The sequence below is a fragment of the Pseudophryne corroboree genome, chromosome 9, assembly GCF_028390025.1.
Source record: "Pseudophryne corroboree isolate aPseCor3 chromosome 9, aPseCor3.hap2, whole genome shotgun sequence".
In the NCBI taxonomy this organism is placed as follows: domain Eukaryota; kingdom Metazoa; phylum Chordata; class Amphibia; order Anura; family Myobatrachidae; genus Pseudophryne; species Pseudophryne corroboree.
This window is the reverse complement of record NC_086452.1, coordinates 67,190,676-67,211,841: the sequence shown is the minus strand read 5'-3', so window position 1 is coordinate 67,211,841 and position 21,166 is coordinate 67,190,676. Positions and strand designations below refer to the sequence as shown.

General features: G+C 45.7%; 1 protein-coding gene across 1 annotated transcript in view; it reads left to right on the top strand.

The window, feature by feature from the left end:
* Window positions 1–19,365, top strand: part of ATP6V0B (ATPase H+ transporting V0 subunit b) — a 46,490-nt gene extending 27,125 nt beyond the window's left edge. Inside the window, exons 3-8 of the mRNA XM_063939491.1 lie at window positions 4,134–4,217; window positions 4,626–4,703; window positions 5,035–5,104; window positions 15,549–15,600; window positions 17,214–17,404; window positions 18,808–19,365. Of these exons, the coding sequence (XP_063795561.1) occupies window positions 4,134–4,217; window positions 4,626–4,703; window positions 5,035–5,104; window positions 15,549–15,600; window positions 17,214–17,404; window positions 18,808–18,834 (502 nt within the window). The 3' untranslated portion in view covers window positions 18,835–19,365. The remainder of the gene's footprint in view (window positions 1–4,133; window positions 4,218–4,625; window positions 4,704–5,034; window positions 5,105–15,548; window positions 15,601–17,213; window positions 17,405–18,807) is intronic.
* Window positions 19,366–21,166: the final 1,801 nt, after the last annotated feature.

Sequence of the window (21,166 nt, the reverse complement as noted above, 5' to 3'; positions counted from 1 at the left end):
CCATCTCCATAACGAGATATCATGGTCAATGCTAGACCAAGCAAATAACCCCTGGGCAAACATAACGAGCCTGCTGCAGCAGAGGACCAACCATGGTGATCCGATGCCCGGAAAGCAGCACCTATAGAGGAGTTAGCGGGGATCCAGTCTGCTAAGTGAGAAAGCCGTCAAGTGTGGTGATTTCCCCTCCTTCACCCAACACGCTAAGGGGTAATTCAGTTAAGGTGCATACACACGGTGCAGTTTGCACTACCGATATGGACTATATCATAGGTCTGCAAACTCAGTCCTCATTACCCCACACAGTGCCTGTTTTGCAGGTCTCCTCACAGAATCACAAGTGAAATAATTAACTCCACCTGCGGACCTTTTAAAATGTCTGTGAGTAATTAATACACCTGTGCACCTGCTGAGTTACCTGCAAAACATGCACTGTGTGGGGTAATGAGGATCGAGTTTTCAGACCTATGGACTATATATTCCAGATCTGTAGAAAACATAGTATATATCGCACCGTGTGTATACAACTTGTGATGCCGATGCAAGCTCCCGCGGGGTCGCTATCGCATGAAAAAATAGACTCTGCAGCCAGGTTAATTTTGACTATAAATTTTACAATCTAGTTTCTAGTATAGCCAAAATTGTACATAGCCAAAATTGCACCGTGTGTATAGTTGATATCAGTGGTTCTGGGCTCCAGGGAGTTCAAGGGAAATTGCAAAAGCAGAATCGCACCGTGTGTATGCACCTTTAGAGGCGATACAGTGTTATGTTTTTGAGTGTTAATATATCGCCTGTTAATTTCACTTAATCGCCTTTAATCCGGTATCGTGCAAAGCAATTAGAAAATGGATGTCAAGTGTTTTACCCCGATTATTCTTTCTGATTTTACATGTGTTAAGCATAGGTGGAAATGGGGAAAATCTGCCTGTACAAACCAATATTGGATAACAGTATAGAAGTCTATTAGAGGCCATAAAAAAAGTATTTGGGGTTCTTAAATTGTGTCAAATGGCTGTTATAATTATTTTTCTAAAACAGTGAAAAATGGTAGAAAGCAAGTGTTTTATGCAAAATAAATGCTCTACGTAAAGTAGGAATACATAAAAATGGCTGTAAGTATATATTTGTGTACTTTTAATCCAATTTAAGAGAAACTTTTAACCACTTAACTGACGATTTTTCCCTTCAAAATCATTCATGGCATTGTTTTTCAAACATTTTTTTTTATTTTAAGAAGTTTAAAAAGTATTTTTTTAAATATTATATTATGCACATATGCAGAACGGATCTGCTCCTCAAAAACTGGGGGACACAGTTGGGTGGTGCAGTCGCATGTGATCTGACCATGCCAGTTAAGTGTTAAACAACACCTGCAATCTTAAAAACACCTGTCCCATTCATATAGCACCCCCATATACCTGTCCCACGTCAATTAACCCACCCCAAACATTACATGTCATTATTGGCCAAATTAAGATAATTGAAAACAACAATTAAATTAAATCTTATGGAAAACTAGCTGGAGTACCCGGCGTTGCCTGGGATTTTAAGAATGTTTGTTTACAAAAATGCATTTAAATATAAAACACACAGTATAAATAACAATACGCTCGTATGTAAAATTTCACAATCTTCGCTTGTAAACTGTGGATTTGTATAAAAAGACAGAAGGGCAGAAGCACAATTTTTTTTGCTTTTATATATTAGATAAGTACCTAGATAGATCCTCCTCCCCCAAACACTCTACAGTTTCTTATATAGCACAGCACATTATGTATCTCCTGATATACTCTGTGCTGCTGGGGGACCGTGCTACTTCCACTATATAACGCTGTGCGTGGGTTCGTGCTGCCTCCATTCCCCTCCTCACATCATGTCTCTGTCACATGCAGCCCTGTCATCACTGACATATCATGCATGTTCTGATACAGTTTGTGCTGCTGGCCCACCCCTAGGGGTGCTAGTGGTGTGTTACCCCCCACAGTGTTTAGTTCAGAGTGATAGTCGTATGTGTACCAAGTCTGTTGTAAATAGCTGCAGGCATTCCAGAGTTATGCTGTCTGCTGAAATACTCGGTGCTGCTGCCTCACCCCTAAAGGTGCTAGGGTTGTCTTCTCCCCCCCCCACCCCACCCCCCTCCCTTTCACTGTGTTTGTTGCCAGATTGTAAGGCATATGTGTACCAATTTTTGAGTACATTGCTCCTGCAATTCTGGAGTTATGCTGTCTCCTGATATACTCTGCGCTGCTGTCTGCCCCCGTAGGGGTGTTCGGGATTTCAAATTGTTTTAGTTGCCTCTGCCATGTTTTAATACGCTTGTATGTAAAATGTCATGATCTTCTCTTCTGTAAACTGTGGATTTGTATAGAAATACAATACAGAAGGACAGAATGACAAATTTTCATTTTTATATATTCGATTATCACATGTTAACCTGCAAATGAATTGGGTGATAACCACTTTTTGCGAAAAGTGAAGACTTTTCGCGTGAAAAAGTTATTACCACTTTTAATTTGTATGAAAAGTGCTGATCACCTGCAACTAAATTCCCCCCTAAGTGAGCCATGTTGGAGACTATGTAATATAGACCCATGAGAGCATTTTAAGTACGGATACTTGTAGGGAATAGCAGCTCCTGTATTGGGTACAGGCTAACCTCTGTCACGTCGGTATTATATAGCTGGGACCTCTATCCTGTAGTATGCCCCTCTGTGATTTCGGGGTAATAGAAACATAATAATAGAGAATCTACTGTACCTACCACAGATACACAGGGTAAACCATCAGTGTATCATACACAGTATCTGGAGTACCATTAGTGTGCAGGTAGACCATATTCTTACTGCTCGGGATAAATACGCAGTGATGTTGTGATGTCAGCGGTCTTATAAAGCCAGGCCACTATATATTTGGGACATATAATCGCCTTCTTTTCTGTCGTCAGACTCATCACTCTGGATTTGTCTGTGACGTTGAGTGCTCCTTGCAGTCTGTCAGATGTTGCCTCATGCATAGCCTCGTATTCCTTGTTTTGTAATGGAATCTTATGTCTATTGACACAAAGTTAATATAGTTCTATGTAATGTTACTTATTTTAGGCTTTTCTCCAGTATTGCAAACTAGATCCAATGTCAGACTGCTCAAACCCACCATGTTTCCCATTAGCCCAGTGGCCATGTGATTGTCATACAGTATCAACTTACTATTACATACGCTTTACTTTGTGCTTCTGGCTCTCCTCTTCTTTCTAATGAACGGAGAGCAGTGTCCAACCAGCAACTATTAGAATAAGGGATGTTCTCTTGTAGGTCTTACCCCCTTGCTCACTGTATGCTTCAGATAATCCGTACTCCGCGCCAGTCGCTGAATCGGTCTGGTTAATCACTATGTAGACAAGTGATTGAACACCCCCCCTACGCATGTGCGCACGCAAGTGATATGCTGTGCTCCTGCAGCAGATACGTGTTGATGAAGGTATACAACGGGTATAGGGCACTGATTACATCATTTGCTAACTAAATGGCTTGCCAGAAGGCGGTAAGAGTTTGAAGAGGGAGTCATCGTATACTGTGCAATGTCATGTCCAGTGTGACGCTGGACTGGTACTCAACAATTCGGAAAACCCAGATGCACTGGCCAGCTCATTCCAGATCTTAACTCCACTGAGAACCTCTGGGACGAATTGGAGTGACGGCTGCTGTCTAGGCTGACTCCACCTTCTTCAGGGTCACAGTTGGTCACTGCACTTAAGGCGGAATGGCAAAACATACCTCCTGCTGTTGTCCATGATCTTGTAGACAGTTTTCCAAGAAGGGTGTCTGCATTAATAACTGCACAAGGTGGACCTACACTTGCGTCAATAAAATCTAATTTCTCTGTTTGCTGTCAGTGTCTGATCACTTTTGTCTACATAATGTAGAAGTAGCTTAGCTTTGTTATGTGGTGTAGGTCTTTTATTCCGGCATATATGGCTGAGTGCTCTACATCTTTGTATAATATGCACTTGCAGTCAGCATCATGAGATTGATGCGATTTGGTAGGTGATAGTCCTCTGACAGCCCAATCTAATCTTATACGTGAGATGCCTATAAGACGTCCTGTAGCTGTGTCTGATGCGCTTCTCTTTCCAGGTTCCTGACGGAGACATCGCCGTACATGTGGGCTAACCTTGGAATTGGATTGGCCATCTCTCTGTCTGTGGTGGGAGCTGCATGGTAAGTAATAGGGGGGGCTGCCTGTCTGTATCCCCTGAAGCATGCCATCTACAGATTACTCTGATGGTGTCCAGCAGATTCTATTCTTACAGCTGTGTGTGAGACGCTACGTGCTGCGCATGTTCTGCCCTCTGCCATTTACTGCTGCAGTTCTGAGCGCCCTGGGATCAGAGAATAGGCGGGGGGGGGGGGCTGTGCGGGGATCTGGGAGACCTCTGTAGTTCTGACACTTTGTGTAGAACTAATATTCCCAAAACATAAACTAGCCGCAGTTACTGTCCTATGTGCACTGTCCCGTCTGTCATGTACTAGTATTTTGGAACAATCCACTATTAACCATTTGTGCTTCTTCTCATTCAGGTAAAACAGTAGGTTATTGTTCTCACTGTGTCTTCTGACTTGTTCCAGGGGCATTTACATCACGGGCTCCAGTATCCTGGGGGGCGGGGTAAAAGCTCCACGGATTAAGACCAAGAACTTGGTCAGGTAAGCTTTGACTGTGTGTGTGTCTGTGTGTGTGTGTGTAATATATATCTGGATCTATTTTATTTGATTCTCAGTAATTGTTCTACTGAAGTTTTTTTTATAGAAAAATGTAAAATCTGTGACATTTTATTTAGTGACCTAATCCTAAAATCTGCAGCAACATTTCACTAATTATTTCCCATTAAACGGGCCCAGAGCACTTCTCGCAGAAACTTGTGGCCCCTGTTATGTGTACAGATATTGCCGACGTGAGGCCCCTGTAATAGTGCCACCATTAATTGGGGCATCGACCTGAGTGTGATCCTAAATATTGCTGCTCTTGTTTTCCCAGCATCATTTTCTGCGAGGCTGTGGCTATCTATGGCATCATCATGGCCATTGTAATCAGCAATTTGGCTGAGGTAAGGATCTGTTTTTCTGTCCCTGTGTATCTTTCATGCATCTTTTAGAACAACTTGTGTTTCGTTCCAGCGACTGTGTAGTTGACCTTTGTACACAAGCTGTGTGTGTGTGTGTGTGTGTGTGTGTGTGTGTGTGTGTGCGCGCGCGCGCGAAGTTAGTGTTACGGGCACTTGCGTGTAGTCCAGGTAGCCATTGCATAGCTTTGAAAAATGATGGAGAATGCTGCTTTTCCAGTCATTGGTGACAACACTGAGGCACAAGGCACAAACTCCTACTAGGCTGGCCGGCAGTATTCCAATTGATACTGGTTCAGCTGAAAGGCTGGCTCAGCCTCTGCTGTGTGCTGGTGGCCAGATCCCTTAGAACAGGGGTGGTCAACCAGTCCGAGACACAGAGTTAGGTACGTCAAAGAGCCAACATCGAGCCAAAGGAGCACATGAAAAAATGGGGTCTGGCCTTGTGCCTACTAGACCACTCCCCTGGTATAAAATACATTTTAAAGCCAGATGCAACATAAAGTACATTGAAAAAGTCACTTCTACATAAAATAATTGAAAAGGCCAGATTCCCATAATACACTTCAGCTGCCGCATGTGTCACTCCAGCCAACACGCTCCTGTCACTACAGGCAACTCCCCCATGTGTCACTCCTGCTAGCACCCTCCTATGCCACTCCAGCCAGCTCCACCTGGAGTCACTCCTGCAGCCAGCACCCTGCTTTGTTACTCCAGCCAGCTCTCCCATGTGTCACTACTGCCAGCACCCTGCTGTGTCACTCCAGCCAGCTCCCTGCTGTGCCACTCCTGCTACCACCCTCCTATGTCACTCCAGCCAGCTCCCCCTATGTGTCAATACTGTCATGACCCTCCTGTGTCACTCCAGCTAGCGCCCCCTTGTATCACTCAAGCCCACCCTCATGTGTCACTACAGCCCCCAAAACTCATGCCATTGCAGCAGTCCCTTATGTTCCCTCTGTTTGCCGGTGGGTGTCTCACCTCTAGTATCTGGGTCCCTCAGTTCAGTGCCTATAGTGCTGCTGCGTGTCCGGCTAGAGTGCAGCACTTTCCGGATCTGTTGTGGTCACATGATTTCAAATGTTGGGAGACACATTTGAATAAAGAAAGAGCTGCATGCGGCTCGAGCCTCTGGTTGGCCACAGCTGCCGTAGAATGATGGTTTATCAGTGTATGAAATTGATGCCGTCTAGCAGCCTCCGCAGTCTAGGAGGGCCACGTATATGGATTGGTACCGATATCTGTAGGTAATTAATCTTCCTAACGAAAAATACAAGGATAACAGAAATATTATTTCTCTAACGTCCTAGAGGATGCTGGGACTCCGTAAGGACCATGGGGATAGACGGGCTCCGCAGGAGACATGGGCACTTTAAGAAAGACTTTGACTCTGGGTGTGCACTGGCTCCTCCCTCTATGCCCCTCCTCCAGACCTCAGTTTGATACTGTGCCCAGTGGAAACTGGGTGCATTTCAGGAGCTCTCCTGAGTTTCCTGTAAGAAAGCACTTTTTGTTAGGTTTTTTATTTTCAGGGAGCCTGCTGGCAACAGACTCCCTGCATCGAGGGACTGAGGGGAGAGAAACAGACCAACTTCTCTGAGTTCAGGACTCTGTTTCTTAGGCTACTGGACACCATTAGCTCCAGAGGGATCGGTACGCAGGTCTCACCCTCGCCGTCCTCCCAGAGCCGCGCCACCGTCCTCCTCGCAGAGCCGGAAGAAAGAAGCCGGGTGAGTATGTGAGGAAAAGACCCATCTGAGGCAGCAGAAGACACTTGCATCTTCACTGAGGTAACGCACAGCACTGCAGCTGTGCGCCATTGCTCCCCTTCACCTCACACACTCCGGTCACTGTAAGGGCGCAGGGGGAAGGGGGGGGGGGGGTGCCCTGGGCAGCAATATAAACCTCTTATGGCACAGATGTGTATATATACATGTACAGCTGGGCACTGTACATGTATAAAAAGAGCCCCCGCCATGTATTGAAAAAATTGAGCGGGACAGAAGCCCGCCGCCGAGGGGGCGGGGCTTCTCCCTCAGCACTCACCAGCGCCATTTTTTCTCCACAGCACCACTGAGAGGAAGCTCCCCGGACTCTCCCCTGCTTGACACACGGTGACAGAGGGTTTTAAACTAGAGGGGGGGGCACATAATTGGCGCAGATACATAAAACAGCGCTGCTGGGTAAACATTAATTTACTGTGTTATTCCTGGGTCATATAGAGCTGGGGTGTGTGCTGGCATACTCTCTCTCTGTCTCTCCAAAGGGCCTGGTGGGGAACCTGTCTTCAGAAAAGAGCTTCCCTGTGTATGTGTGGTGTGTCGGTACGTGTGTGTCGACATGTCTGAGGCTGAGGGCTCACCTAAGGAGGAGGGGGAGTTTATGAATGTTAGGTCTCCGTCGGCTGTGCCGACGCCGGACTGGATGGATATGTGGAATGTTTTAAGTGCAAATGTTAATTTATTGCACAAAAGGCTAGACAAAGCCGAAGCTGGGGCACAGTCAGGAAGTCAACCCATGCCTGTCCCTATGTCGCCGGGACCTTCGGGGTCTCAGAAGCGCCCACTATCCCAAATAGTTGACACAGATACCGACACGGATTCAGACTCCAGTGTCGATTACGATGATTCAAAATTACAGCCAAAGGTGGCTAAAGGTATTCGATATATGATTATCGCAATAAAAGATGTGTTGCATATCACTGAGGAACCCCCTGTCCCCGACACGAGGGTACACATGTATAAAGGAAAGAAACCCGAGGTCTCCTTTCCCTCCTCACATGAGCTGAACGAAGTATGTGAAAAAGCGTGGGAAACTCCAGACAAAAAACTGCAGATTCCCTAAAGGATCCTAACAGCGTATCCTTTCCCGTCGCAGGACAGGATACGGTGGGAATTTTCCCCTAGGGTGGACAAGAGATACGGCTACCCTCAAGGATCCTGCTGACCGCAAGCAGGAGGTTACCCTGAAGTCCATTTACACACATTCTGGTACGTTACTCAGACCGGCTATTGCGTCGGCCTGGGTTTGTAGTGCTATAGCAGCATGGACAGATTCCTTATCAACGGATATTGAGACTCTTGATAAGGATACCATTTTATAGACCCTAGGGCATATAAAAGATGCGGTCTTGTATATGAGGGATGCTCAAAGAGACATTAGTTTACTGGGTTCCAGGATAAACGCTATGGGGTATATGCAATTGTGGTCGAATTCCCGAAATTGTCGAATTTCGGGTCATTTTCGACCAAAAAAAAAAATTCCCCTATGCAATCCAGTGCTTTCCGACCAAAAAACGGACTTTCAAAATTCGACTTTTTGAAATTCGAATTTTTGCAAATTCGACTTTTCTGCAATGATACAAGTGCTGCAATTCGACCAAAGCATATTCAATTCAAGTTTTGAAATTCGACAGCAGTGCTTTTAGACAGCAAATTCGTCATTTTCAATCCGCCACACTTTGGAGGGTGAAAACAAATAAAAAAATTTTAAACATGTTTTTTTTGGTGTTTTTTTTTTTTGGGAATAGCAGATCTATTTATATTAGAAGGGATTAGGTACTTTTTTTTTTTTTTTTTGGGAGGCACAAATATTATTTATATATTTTTTAAAATATTATTATTATTTTTTTATTTTTTTTTATGCTGGAAGGGTAAAATCATAAAAAAAATGGCGTGGGGTCCCCCCTCCAAAGCATAACCAGCCTCGGGCTCATTGAGCTGGTCCTGGTTCTAAAAATGCGGGGGAAAAATTGACAGGGGATCCCCCGTATTTTTAAAACCAGCACCGGGCTCTGCGCCTGGTGCTGGTGCCAAAAATACGGGGGACAAAAAGAGTAGGGGTCCCCCGTATTTTTAACACCAGCATCGGGCTCCACTAGCTGGACAGATAATGCCACAGCCGGGGGTCACTTTTATGCCGTGCCCTGCGGCCGTGGCATCAAATATCCAACTAGTCACCCCTGGCCGGGGTACCCTGGGGGAGTGGGGACCCCTTCAATCAAGGGGTCTCCCCCCCCCCCCCCCCCCAGCCACCCAAGGGCCAGGGGTGAAGCCCGAGGCTGTCCCCCCCCCCCATCCAATGGGCTGCGGATGGGGGGGCTGATAGCCTTTGTGATAATAAAAAGATATTGTTTTTTCCAATAGTACTACAAGTCCCAGCAAGCCTCCCCCGCAAGCTGGTACTTGGAGAACCACAAGTACCAGCATGCGGGAGAAAAACGGGCCCGCTGGTACCTGTAGTACTACTGGGAAAAAAATACCCAAATAAAAACAGGACACACACACCGTCGACAGTAAAACTTTATTTCATACGTCGACACACACATACTTACCTATGTTCACACGCCGACATCGGTCCTCTTCTCCATGTAGAATCCACGGATACCTGTAAAGAAAAGTTCAAAATACTCACCTCAACCATGGTCCAGAGATAAATCCACGGACTTGGCAAAATAAGAAAACGCAAATACCCGCACCAAAAACGGACTGAAAGGGGTCCCATGCTGACACATGGGACACCTTTCCACGAATGAGACCTGTCAGTGACAGCTGTCACTGACAGGTCTCTAAGCCAATCAGGAAGCGCAACTTCGTTGCGCTCACCTGATTGGCTGAGCGCTGTCTGCACTGTGACAGCGCATCGCACAGCTCCCTCCATTATATTCAATGGTGGGAACTTAGCGGCTAGCGGTGAGGTCACCCGCCGGTCAGCGGCTGACCGGCGGGTGACCCCACCGCTACCCGCAAAGTTCCCACCATTGAAAGTAATGGAGCGGCTTTGCGATGCGCTGTCACAGTACAGACAGCGGACAGCCAATCAGGTGAGCGCCACGGAAGTAGCGCTTCCTGATTGGCTGAAGGGACGTCAGTGACAGGAGTCACGTGATGTCCCGGCATTCGGGAGAAAGGGGTCTGATGTGAAAACATTGGACCCCTTTCTAGTCCGGTATGGATCGGTGTTCGGTTTGTTTTTTTGCCAAGAACGTGGATTTACCTCTGGACGTGGATGTACCTCTGGACGCTGGAAGGTGAGTATAATTTTTTCACAGGTACCCTCGGATCGTCGGCGACCGTGGCAGTCGGCGTGTCAACATAGGTAAGTATGTGTGTGTCGGCAGTATGTAATAAAGTTGTACAAGTCACGGTGTCTGTGTCCTGTTTTTATTTGGGTATTTTTTTTCCAGTAGTACTACAGGTACCAGCGGGCCCGTTTTTCTCCCACATGCTGGTACTTGTGGTTCTCCAAGTACCAGCTTGCGGGGGAGGCTTGCTGGGACTTGTAGTACTAATGGAAAAAACAATATCTTTTTATTATCACAAAGGCTATCAGCCCCCCCATCCGCAGCCCATTGGATGGGGGGGGACAGCCTCGGGCTTCACCCCTGGCCCTTGGGTGGCTGGGGGGGGGGGGGGACCCCTTGATTGAAGGGGTCCCCACTCCCCCAGGGTACCCCGGCCAGGGGTGACTAGTTGGATATTTGATGCCACGGCCGCAGGGCACGGCATAAAAGTGACCCCCGGCTGTGGCATTATCTGTCCAGCTAGTGGAGCCCGATGCTGGTGTTAAAAATACGGGGGACCCCTACTCTTTTTGTCCCCCGTATTTTTGGCACCAGCATCAGGCGCAGAGCCCGGTGCTGGTTTTAAAAATACGGGGGATCCCTGGCCAATTTTTCCCCTGCATTTTTAGAACCAGGACCAGCTCAAAGAGCCCGAGGCTGGTTATGCTTTGGAGGGGGGACCCCACGCCATTTTTTTTTCGGGTTTTTCACGTTTTTTTCCCGTTTTTTAAAATCGCGGCAAAATCCGCCAAATCGGCCGATTTTCGCCCGCGATTCTGGCGAATCCGTTTTTCATTGAATATGGTGAATCCCGGCAGGCACCTGCCGGGATTCACCTGGCGAATTTGGTCGAATTAAAAAACGGCGATAATTGCCGCGAATTCGACCGCAATTGCATATACCCCTATGTCTATTTCTGCTAGGCGTGTCTTGTGGACCCGACAGTGGACTGGTGATGCCGACTCCAAGAGACATATGGAGTTGTTGCCTTACAAGGGTGAGGAATTGTTTGGAGAGGGACTCTCGAACCTCGTCGCTACGGCAGGTAAATCAAATTTTTTGCCATATATTCCCTCACAATCTAAGAAAGCGCCTCATTATCAAATGCAGTCCTTTCGTTCCAATAAAAGCAAGAGAGCACGTGGATCGTCCTTTCTTGCCAGAGGTAAGGGCAGAGGGAAAAAGCTGCATAACACAGCTAGTTCCCAGGAACAGAAGTCCTCCCCGGCCTCTGCAAAATCCACCGCATGACGCTGGGGCTTCCCTGAGGGAGTCGGCTCCTGTGGGGGCACGTCTTCGACTGTTCAGCCACGTCTGGGTCCACTCGCAGGTGGATCCATGGGCAATAGAAATAGTTTCCCAGGGTTACAAGCTGGAATTCGAAGAAGTGCCTCCTCGTCTGTTTTTCAAATCGGCCCTACCGAAACAACCCCTGGAAAGGGAGATAGTGTTACATGCGATTCACAAATTGTGTCTTCAACAAGTGGTGGTAGAGGTTCCCCTGCTTCAAAGAGGGCAGGGGTACTACTCAACTCTGTTTGTGGTTCCGAAACCGGACGGTTCGGTCAGACCCATTTTAAATTTAAAATCCCTGAACCTTTTACTTAAAACGGTTCAAGTTCAAAATGGAATCGCTCAGGGCGGTCATCGCCAGCCTAGAAGGGGGAGATTTTTTGCTATCTCTGGACATAAAGGATGCATACCTGCATGTCCCCATATATCCTCATCAGGCGTACCTGAGATTTGCGGTACAGGATTGTCATTACCAATTTCAGACGTTGCCGTTTGGGCTTTCCACGGCCCCGAGAATTTTCACCAAGGTAATGGCGGAAATGATGGTGCTCCTGCGCAAGCAGGGTGTCACAATTATCCCGTACTTGGACGATCTCCTCATAAAAGCGAGATCACGGGAGAAGTTGCTGAACAGCGTATCACTTTCACTGAATGTGTTACAGCGACACGGCTGGATTCTCAATATTCCAAAGTCGCAGCTTAATCCTACAACTCGTCTGCCCTTCTTGGGAATGATTCTGGACACAGACCAGAAAAAGCGCAGGAACTCATGACTCTAGTTATGAACCTGTTGAAACCAAAACAAGTGTCCGTACATCATTGCACTCAAGTTCTGGGAAAGATGGTGGCAACATACAAAGCCATTCCATACGGCAGATTCCATGCAAGGACCTTCCAATGGGACCTATTGGACAAATGGTCCGGGTCGCATCTGCAATTGCATCAGCGGATCACCCTGTCCCCCAGGGCCAGAGTATCTCTCCTGTGGTGGCTAAACAGTGCTCACCTTCTAGAGGGCCGCAGGTTCGGCATTCAGGACTGGATCCTGGTGACCACGGACGCGAGCCTCCGAGGTTGGGGAGCAGTCACACAGGGAAGAAATTTCCAAGGACTTTGGTCAAGTCAAGAGACTTGTCTTCACATCAACATCCTGGAACTAAGGGCCATATACAACGCCCTACATCAAGCGGAGATCTTACTTCGCAATCGACCAGTTCTGATCCAGTCCGACAACATCACCGCAGTAGCTCATGTAAACTGCCAAGGTGGCACAAGGAGCAGAGTGGCAATGGCGGAAGCCACCAGAATTCTTCGCTGGGCGGAGAATCATGTAAGCGCTCTGTCAGCAGTGTTCATTCCGGGAGTGGACAACTGGGAAGCAGACTTCCTCAGCAGACACTATCTGCATCCGGGAGAGTGGGTACTTCATCAGGAAGTCTTCGCGCAGATTGCAAGTCGGTGGGGACTACCCCAAATAGACATGATGGCATCCCGTCTCAACAAAAAGCTACAAAGGTATTGCGCCAGGTCAAGAGACCCTCAGGCGGTAGCTGTGGACACCCTAGTGACACCGTGGGTGTTCCAGTCGGTATATGTGTTTCCTCCTCTTCCCCTCATACCCAAGTTGTTGAGGATAATAAGAAAAAGAGGAGTGAGAACAATTCTCATTGTTCCAGATTGGCCAAGAAGGACTTGGTATCCGGATCTGCAAGAAATGCTCACAGAAGATCCGTGGCCTCTGTTACAACAAGGTCCCTGTCTGTTCCAAGACTTACCGCGGCTGCGCTTGACGGCATGGCGGTTGAACGCTGGATCCTAGCGGAAAAAGGTATTCCGGATGAGGTCATTCCTACGCTAATAAAGGCTAGGAAAGACGTGACGTCTAAACATTATCACCGAATATGGCGAAAATGTTTCTTGGTGTGAGGCCAGGAATGCTCCTACGGAGGAATTCCATCTATGCCGTTTTCTTCACTTCCTACAAACTGGAGTGAATTAGGGCCTAAAATTAGGCTCCATTAAAGTTCAGATTTCGGCCTTATCCATTTTCTTTTAAAAGGAATTGGCCTCTTTACCTGAAGTACAGACTTTTGTGAAGGGAGTACTGCATATTCAGCCTCCTTTTGTACCTCCGGTGGCGCCTTGGGACCTTAATGTGGTAAGTTTCCTAAAGTCACATTGGTTTGAACCACTTAAAACAGTGGAGTTGAAATATCTCACTTGGAAGGTGGTCATGTTAGCCTTGGCTTCGGCTAGGCGAGTTTCGGAATTGGCGGCTTTATCACATAAAAGCCCCTATCTGGTTTTCCATATGGCTAGAGCGGAGTTGCGGACCCGTCCTCAATTCCTACCTAAGGTGGTCTCATCCTTTTCATATGAACCAACCTATTGTCGTTCATGTGGCTACACGTGACTTGGAGGATTCAGAGTCCCTTGATGTGGTCAGGGCTTTGAAAATTTACGTGGCCAGAACGGCTAGGATCAGAAAAACAGAAACACTGTTTGTCCTGTATGCAGCCAACAAGGTTGGCGGCCCTGCTTCAAAGCAGACTATTGCTAGCTGGATCTGTAACACGATTCAGCAGGCGCATTCTACGGCAGGATTGCCGTTACCGAAATCGGTTAAGGCCCATTCCACTAGGAAGGTGGGTTCGTTTTGGGCGGCTGCCAGAGGGGTCTCGACACTACAGCTGTGCCGAGCTTCTACTTGGTCGGGGTCAAACACCTTTGCAAAGTTCTATAAGTTTGATACCCTGGCTGAGGAGGACCTCCTGTTTGCTCAATCGGTACTGCAGAGTCATCCGCACTCTCCCGCCCGTTTGGGAGCTTTGGTATAATCCCCATGGTCTTTACGGAGTCCCAGCATCCTCTAGGACGTTAGAGAAAATAAGATTTTAAACCTACCGGTAAATCTTTTTCTCGTAGTCCGTAGAGGATGCTGGGCGCCTGTCCCAAGTGCGGACTACTTCTGCAGGACTTGTATATAGTTATTGCTTACATAAGGGTTATGTTATAGTTTCATCGGTTTTGGGCCGATGATATGTTGTTCTTCATACTGTTAACTAGATAGTTTATCACAAGTTATACGGTGTGATTGGTGTGGCTGGTATGAATCTTGCCCTTGGATTACAAAAATCCTTTCCTTGTACTGTCCGTCTCCTCTGGGCACAGTTTCTCTAACTGAGGTCTGGAGGAGGGGCATAGAGGGAGGAGCCAGTGCACACCCAGAGTCAGTCTTTCTTAAAGTGCCCATGTCTCCTGCGGAGCCCGTCTATCCCCATGGTCCTTACGGAGTCCCAGCATCCTCTACGGACTACGAGAAAAAGATTTACCGGTAGGTTTAAAATCTTATTTTTTTTCGTTTACCAATTGGTGAGAACAAATACTTGTAAACGTGTGTCCTAACCCAATAGAAACATAGAATTTGTCGGCAGATAATAGACACTTGGCCCATCTAGTCTGTCCTAAATACATGCACATACACACACTAAGGTTATTTTATTTTATTGTCAGGCGCCAATTAACCTACCAGTATATTTTTGGATTGTGGGAGGAACCCGATGCACGGGGAGAATATACAAACTCCACACAGTTAGGGCCGTGGTGGGAATTGAACCCATGACCTCAGTGCTGTGAGGCAGTAATGCTAACCATTACACCATCTGTACTGCCCTCAGCTCTGCCTCTTTCATACAACATGGCTAATTAAAACATTTATGACTTTAGCTATTAGATGGCAGTAGTCTCATTTAACACATCCAAGAATATCATTAAAAAAAAAATTACATTTTTTTAAGCGTAATAATTCCTGAGTAATACTGATAAGAATAAGTACAGAAATCAATTTGAAAGTATGAGACTTATATATACAGTTTGAGACTGTATATAACCCTGTTAAAGTAAGCCACATGTAACTGACTTTCTTATAGTGAAATTCTGCGGTTATAAGACAGTTTATAGTAAAGAAACAAAAAAACATAATTTAAATATATTATAATGTATATCTATAAACTTGTGCCTAATAAAACAATAAATGTAAACGTGCAAGTCCCTAACATCTCTTTTTCGTTTTAGCGTTTTACAGGTTCAACTCCGGAGACTATTGGGGTGAAGAACTACCAGGCAGGTCAGTAACCGGTCATGTGTGATGGGGACACAGAGTGTTATTCCCAATGCACCGGCACAGAGTATATCAGGAGATGGGTGTTGTGTTAGTGAGGACAGGGCTGCATGTGACAGCGGCAGTGACATGTGAGGGGGGAATGGAGGCAGCAGCAAGCCACAGACTCGGCGTTATATAGTGGAATGAGCAGTGTCCCCAGCAGCACATACTATATAAAGAGAGTGATTGATTTGTTAGTGAGGACAGGGCTGCATGTGACAGCAGTAGTGACATGTGAGGAGAGAAACTGAGGCAGCAGCAAGCCACAGACTGAGCGTTATATAGTGGAATGAGCAGTGTCCCCAGCAGCACATACTATATAAAGAGAGTGATTGATTTGTTAGTGAGGACGGGTCTGCATGGGACAGGGGCTGTGCTATCATGCGAGTAGTGGATAGAGGCAGCAGGATGCCATAGGCTGACGGTTATATAGTAGAAGGGGCAGTCCTCCTGCAGTACAAAGTATTTTAGGAGAAGAGTGTGTCACAAAATCAGTGATGTGGCAGTGAGGACAGGGCTGCATGTAAAAGGGGCTGTGGAATGGTGTGAGGATGAGAATGGAGGCAGCAGGAAGCTATAGACTTAGGGGTAGATGTATTATAAGTCATTATGGAGAAGTGGTATCAGCACCATTATGTGCATGTATGAAGGAGGAAATGTGTGGTACGCGACACCTGCTGCTATCTATCTCAACAGCTGCAGGTGTCGTAGCCCATTCACCAAAGCAGGGTCAGCTCTGATTCCAGGCTGCATGTGAGGTCTTGCGATATTTTGTGCATGCCCAGTCAGCTAACGGGCAGGAGAGAGACTGCGTGTTAGCACTTGGCTGATGTGCTGTGTGAGGGATCGGGGAGGGGGAGGGGGAGGGGGGGGGGGGGGGGGGGGGGCGAGTTTTCACTCCCCGGCTTCAGCATCCGAGATGATCTCATCGCTACCTCTTCCTGCTTCGCCTTGGTAAAGAAGTAAACGAGGAAGTGTTATACCCGCACAATATGTGCCGGTATAATACATCTACCCCATAGAGTTATTTAGTGGAAGAAGCAGGATTCCCCAACAGCCCAGAGCGGTGATGTTGCGCATGTCACTCTATAGGAAATGGTTCATACGTGTGACATCACTGCTGTTATCCTGTTGATGTATAAATGATTCAGATTAACATAGCAATTTTTTAATAACCGTTTATTTAATCTTTATTTGATACAAATTAACAGTTGGGAATATGCATAGTAAACCAAAACAGGATCTGAAGAATAACAATTCTATGTAAATCTAACAATATTACCTTGTAGAAAATCTTTAGTAGTGGGGGATAGATAGGAGAAGCGGGGTATGGGGGAATAAAGAGCTTTAATTTAGTCCAACATAAGAAACTTCAAATTATTTTAGTCTTTAATTCACACTGTTTGTCTTTAATTTTGAGCTGTTAGTCAGGAATGACCTTAAAATCACGGAAAACTTATTTTGCCGTCTGCATTCTGCTAACTGATCACAAGAGGGCAGCATTGTATGTGAAATGTCTATCCTCTTTATGCCACTCTTATTTCAGTGCTTGAGTCCCATCATTCCTGTATTTTTAGGGTTCGCCATGTTTGGCGCCGGCCTCACTGTGGGATTCTCGAACTTGTTCTGTGGGATTTGCGTGGGTATCGTTGGCAGCGGTGCAGCACTTGCTGATGCCCAGAATGCCAGCCTCTTTGTTAAGATCCTCATTGTGGAGATATTTGGCAGCGCCATCGGGCTTTTTGGCGTGATCGTGGCAATCCTGCAGGTCAGTGTGAATATTGTCTGGCAATCCCATTGTTTCCGATGCGGTCTCCAGCCACTGATGATTTTACTGCTGACCTAGAACATTAGTGATGGCTGCTGGTAACAAGAAATTATAACAGAACTGCGATCATCTCTGGGTTGCTGGAATCTATCTAGAAAGAAAAGTATAGTGGCAATAACTGGGCAGTTGCTTTGTCCTCATTGGCTGGTTGGAATTATAATCTTGTATATGTGTTTTCCTAGACCGCCTGGGTTACCGATGGTCTTTTATTTTGCTGCAGTATCATAATAAATCCTCCACATCACAGGGGTTACGTTTTGATGTGTTAGAAAGTGGGGCTCATTAATCTCCTGCTCCTCTCCTCCTTTAACTGGAATAGCAAAGACGTTTCTTAGAACTGGTCTACCATTCTGTATAGTGGTTTTATTAAAAAATGAGAAAACTAAACAGATGTTGTGCTGACAACCTTAATCAACCAAGGTGACAAATATAATAAACTGTTTTAATAATTTTTTCTAAAAATAATTAACAATAAAAAATACATCATAAAAAAAAAAACCTATTCACATAAGGTGTTACAATGTAGCACTATTGGTCTGGTGATTTCAGTAGCTACAAAATTCTCAGAAGAATATTTGATCAAGCTTTAAAAGCTGTGTAATTCTATATATTTAGCCAGAGGCGTAACTAGGGTTTTCGAAGCCCAGGGCAAGATGAAGAGTGCAACCCACCCAAAACAGAAAAAAAAAAAAGAACACACACAAAGTGTGCGTGCAGCGAAAAATATGGGTGTGGCCACTGAAAATGGGGCATGCCAACATGACGATCACCTACCCCCTGTGTCGCCTCTCAGCACACCGTCATTCAATTTTGGCACACTACGCATGCAGAGTCCCCTTTTTACACAGTGCCAGATACACAAGTGCCCCACCCACAGTGCCAGATACACAAGTGCCCCACCCACAGTGCCAGATACACAAGTGCCCCACCTACAGTGCCAGATACACAAGTGCCCCACCCACAGTGCGGCTATTATAATCGGACGGGCAGTGTGGAGAGTTTTTACTTGGTATGTAAGTACGTTAGGGGGTGCTATCAGCCTGAGCAGCTTCCAGTCCCAGCTATAAAGCAAGGCAGCTGGTATAATTAAATAGGGGTGTCCGTCCCGGGCGTTTAAATAGCTCCTGTTCAATAAATTGGTCCATCAGGGAGATGGAAATAACAACGCATTTTGTTCACTGCTGTGAGTTTTTTCAAGCTGTGTATAGTACTAGCTGCTCTATCTGTATATGACGCATGGCTGGGGCTATCGGTCGTCTTTGCGTAGCTGAGCTATTGGAAGAGGCAGGAAATCTGACCCTCCCTACATTCCTCACACAAACTTTCCTTCTTTCTTATTCTAGACCTCCAAAATAAAGATGGGAGACTGAGCGGGCGAGAGCGTCAGTGATGTGACCCTAGTTCCATCCTCCACTTTGGTGACCAGAAGGACACAGACTATTTATTCCATGTGCTCATCTCTGACTTGGTCAGATCATTCCCCCTCCTTCCCAAGCCTGGTTGTATTTTTATTTGAATCTTCCAACACGTGCTGTAAAGATGGTGTATATAATAATGTTGCCCTGTTTTAGGATCCTGTGAAAATGATAAAATATATAATATATACTTGTTTGTGGAGGTCTGTTTCCTAAGGTGCTTGAGCTGGAAGTGCGTGATCTTTCCCTCTGAGACTATTGCAGTAACTCTGGACATGAGATAATTGCGTATAAGTTAATAATAGGCACCGATCTCTGCAGATTCAACTCCCAAGGACGGAACGGCCAGAAGATTTTCCTGTGAACTTTTATGACAGTGTTTTAATTATTTGGTGTTATTTCTGTGTAGCAGATCAACTGCTAAAGTGGTACATTTATGTTCATGTTCTTCATGAAATCCATAAATTGATTTAATACCCCGGGTCATTACTGCCTTACTGTGATTGCATCGTCTGTGGCCCTAAGCATCGGGGTATTGAACCATTTTCTGTTGCTCTTGGGGTCTTGATTAAAACTGATCAAGGTCATGGAGTTTTAAATATTGCGCTTCCGTCCCTTTGCAGAGTTTTATACCCCAAATCCAGCATTTGTGCACAGCAGCTACGGCCCCTTGCAGAAAAATGTTGGGCGGAGGAATTTTGCGACCTCCTCTGTGTTGCTTAGTCATCCTGTCTGTGTTATTTTCTCATTGTACTGTCCATGTGGCATGGTTTCCTTTCTTGATTTGTGTACATCTAGCCCCTGTTTTAGCACCACTCGCAGTAGCTGGTTATGTTATCTTGTGCAGTCACCGCATATTCCTTGTGATAATGTTTGCCCGCTATGCAGTCCCGCAGTCAGTATATGCGTGAGTAATGTGTGATTGGAAAAAGCTTTGATGAAAACCTGACATGGCCCATCCTGTGCACAAATCTGTATATAGAAAGAACAAATCACATCTGCTGTTTTATATCTTATTACTGGGAGAGAAACTATATGTATTCTGATGTAGTAATGTAAATAATAACCCAACACTGTTGTGACTGCGGCAAAGCGTGTGTAACACCTGCACATGGATTAATGTATGGCTGCTTTCCCTTTATAAGCAATGGAATAACTTCTATATAGCAAAATCTTCATTCATTGGTTCATTACCCTGTACGGCTGTAACCCTAACAATTTATAAGCCTGAACTTACAGTAGGACTGGTGTGTGGATGTGTTGGTGGTCTGCCCCCTGGTGGCTGATCTGGGAAGTCATTTGAAAACATCTTGCAGAGACGGACAGATACATCTGTGACATGTTATTCCTAATGTGTATGGGTCCTTCAAGTAGGAGAAATATATATGACATCAGACTGCAGCAGCAGATAGGCCCTTACTGGATGTAAATTTACATAATAAAAGGGCGAATATGTCATGTTATATTTTTGGTCGTTGTTTTACAATGTTTTATCCATAAACTGATCTACTAGATCACAGGTTCTCAAACTCGGTCCTCAGGACCCCACACAGTGCATGTTTTGCAGGTCTCCTCACAGAATCGCAAGTGAAATAATTTGCTCCACCTGTGGACCTTTTAAAATGTGTCAGCGAGTAATTAATACACCTGTGCACCTGCTGGGTTACCTGCAAAACATGCACTGCGTGGGGTCCTGAGGACCGAGTTTGAGAACCACTGTACTAGATCAAAGATCTCCAGACTCCTCCATTCTTGTGTCCTCGCCACAGAAATATATCTGGTCATGTGGGAGAACTAGTATTTAACCCTTAACAATCCTAGGAGGGGTAGACTCATCCTGTGGCAAAAACAAACAAAATATTTCATTAAATAATATATTTATCTTTAAAGAGAGACCGTAACAAATCTACTTTTAAAATAAGCGATTTGGGCCTAGAAAACGCATCATAGCTGTTCTACAAATGGTCATTGTCCATATATTGCTCCATGGCACGTTCACTGCAGAGAGAACAGACACGGATACTTCTGTAAGGTTGATAACTAGAAATTCATATCTAGATCCCACGGGATATGATTATGACTAATTATCCTGCATCTGTCAGCGGTGCACAGACCACCATGACGGCTGGAGCCCTGCAATATATAACACATCTGCAGAGATAAGGGATGATTCATTGTATTGAACCCCTGTCTGTCTATTGTATAAGTCATGTTTTATTACTCAAAACTTGGCAATAACTATAAGGTGGGTGTGGTTCGTTTTATCGACAGTGTCTAGGTCGACAAT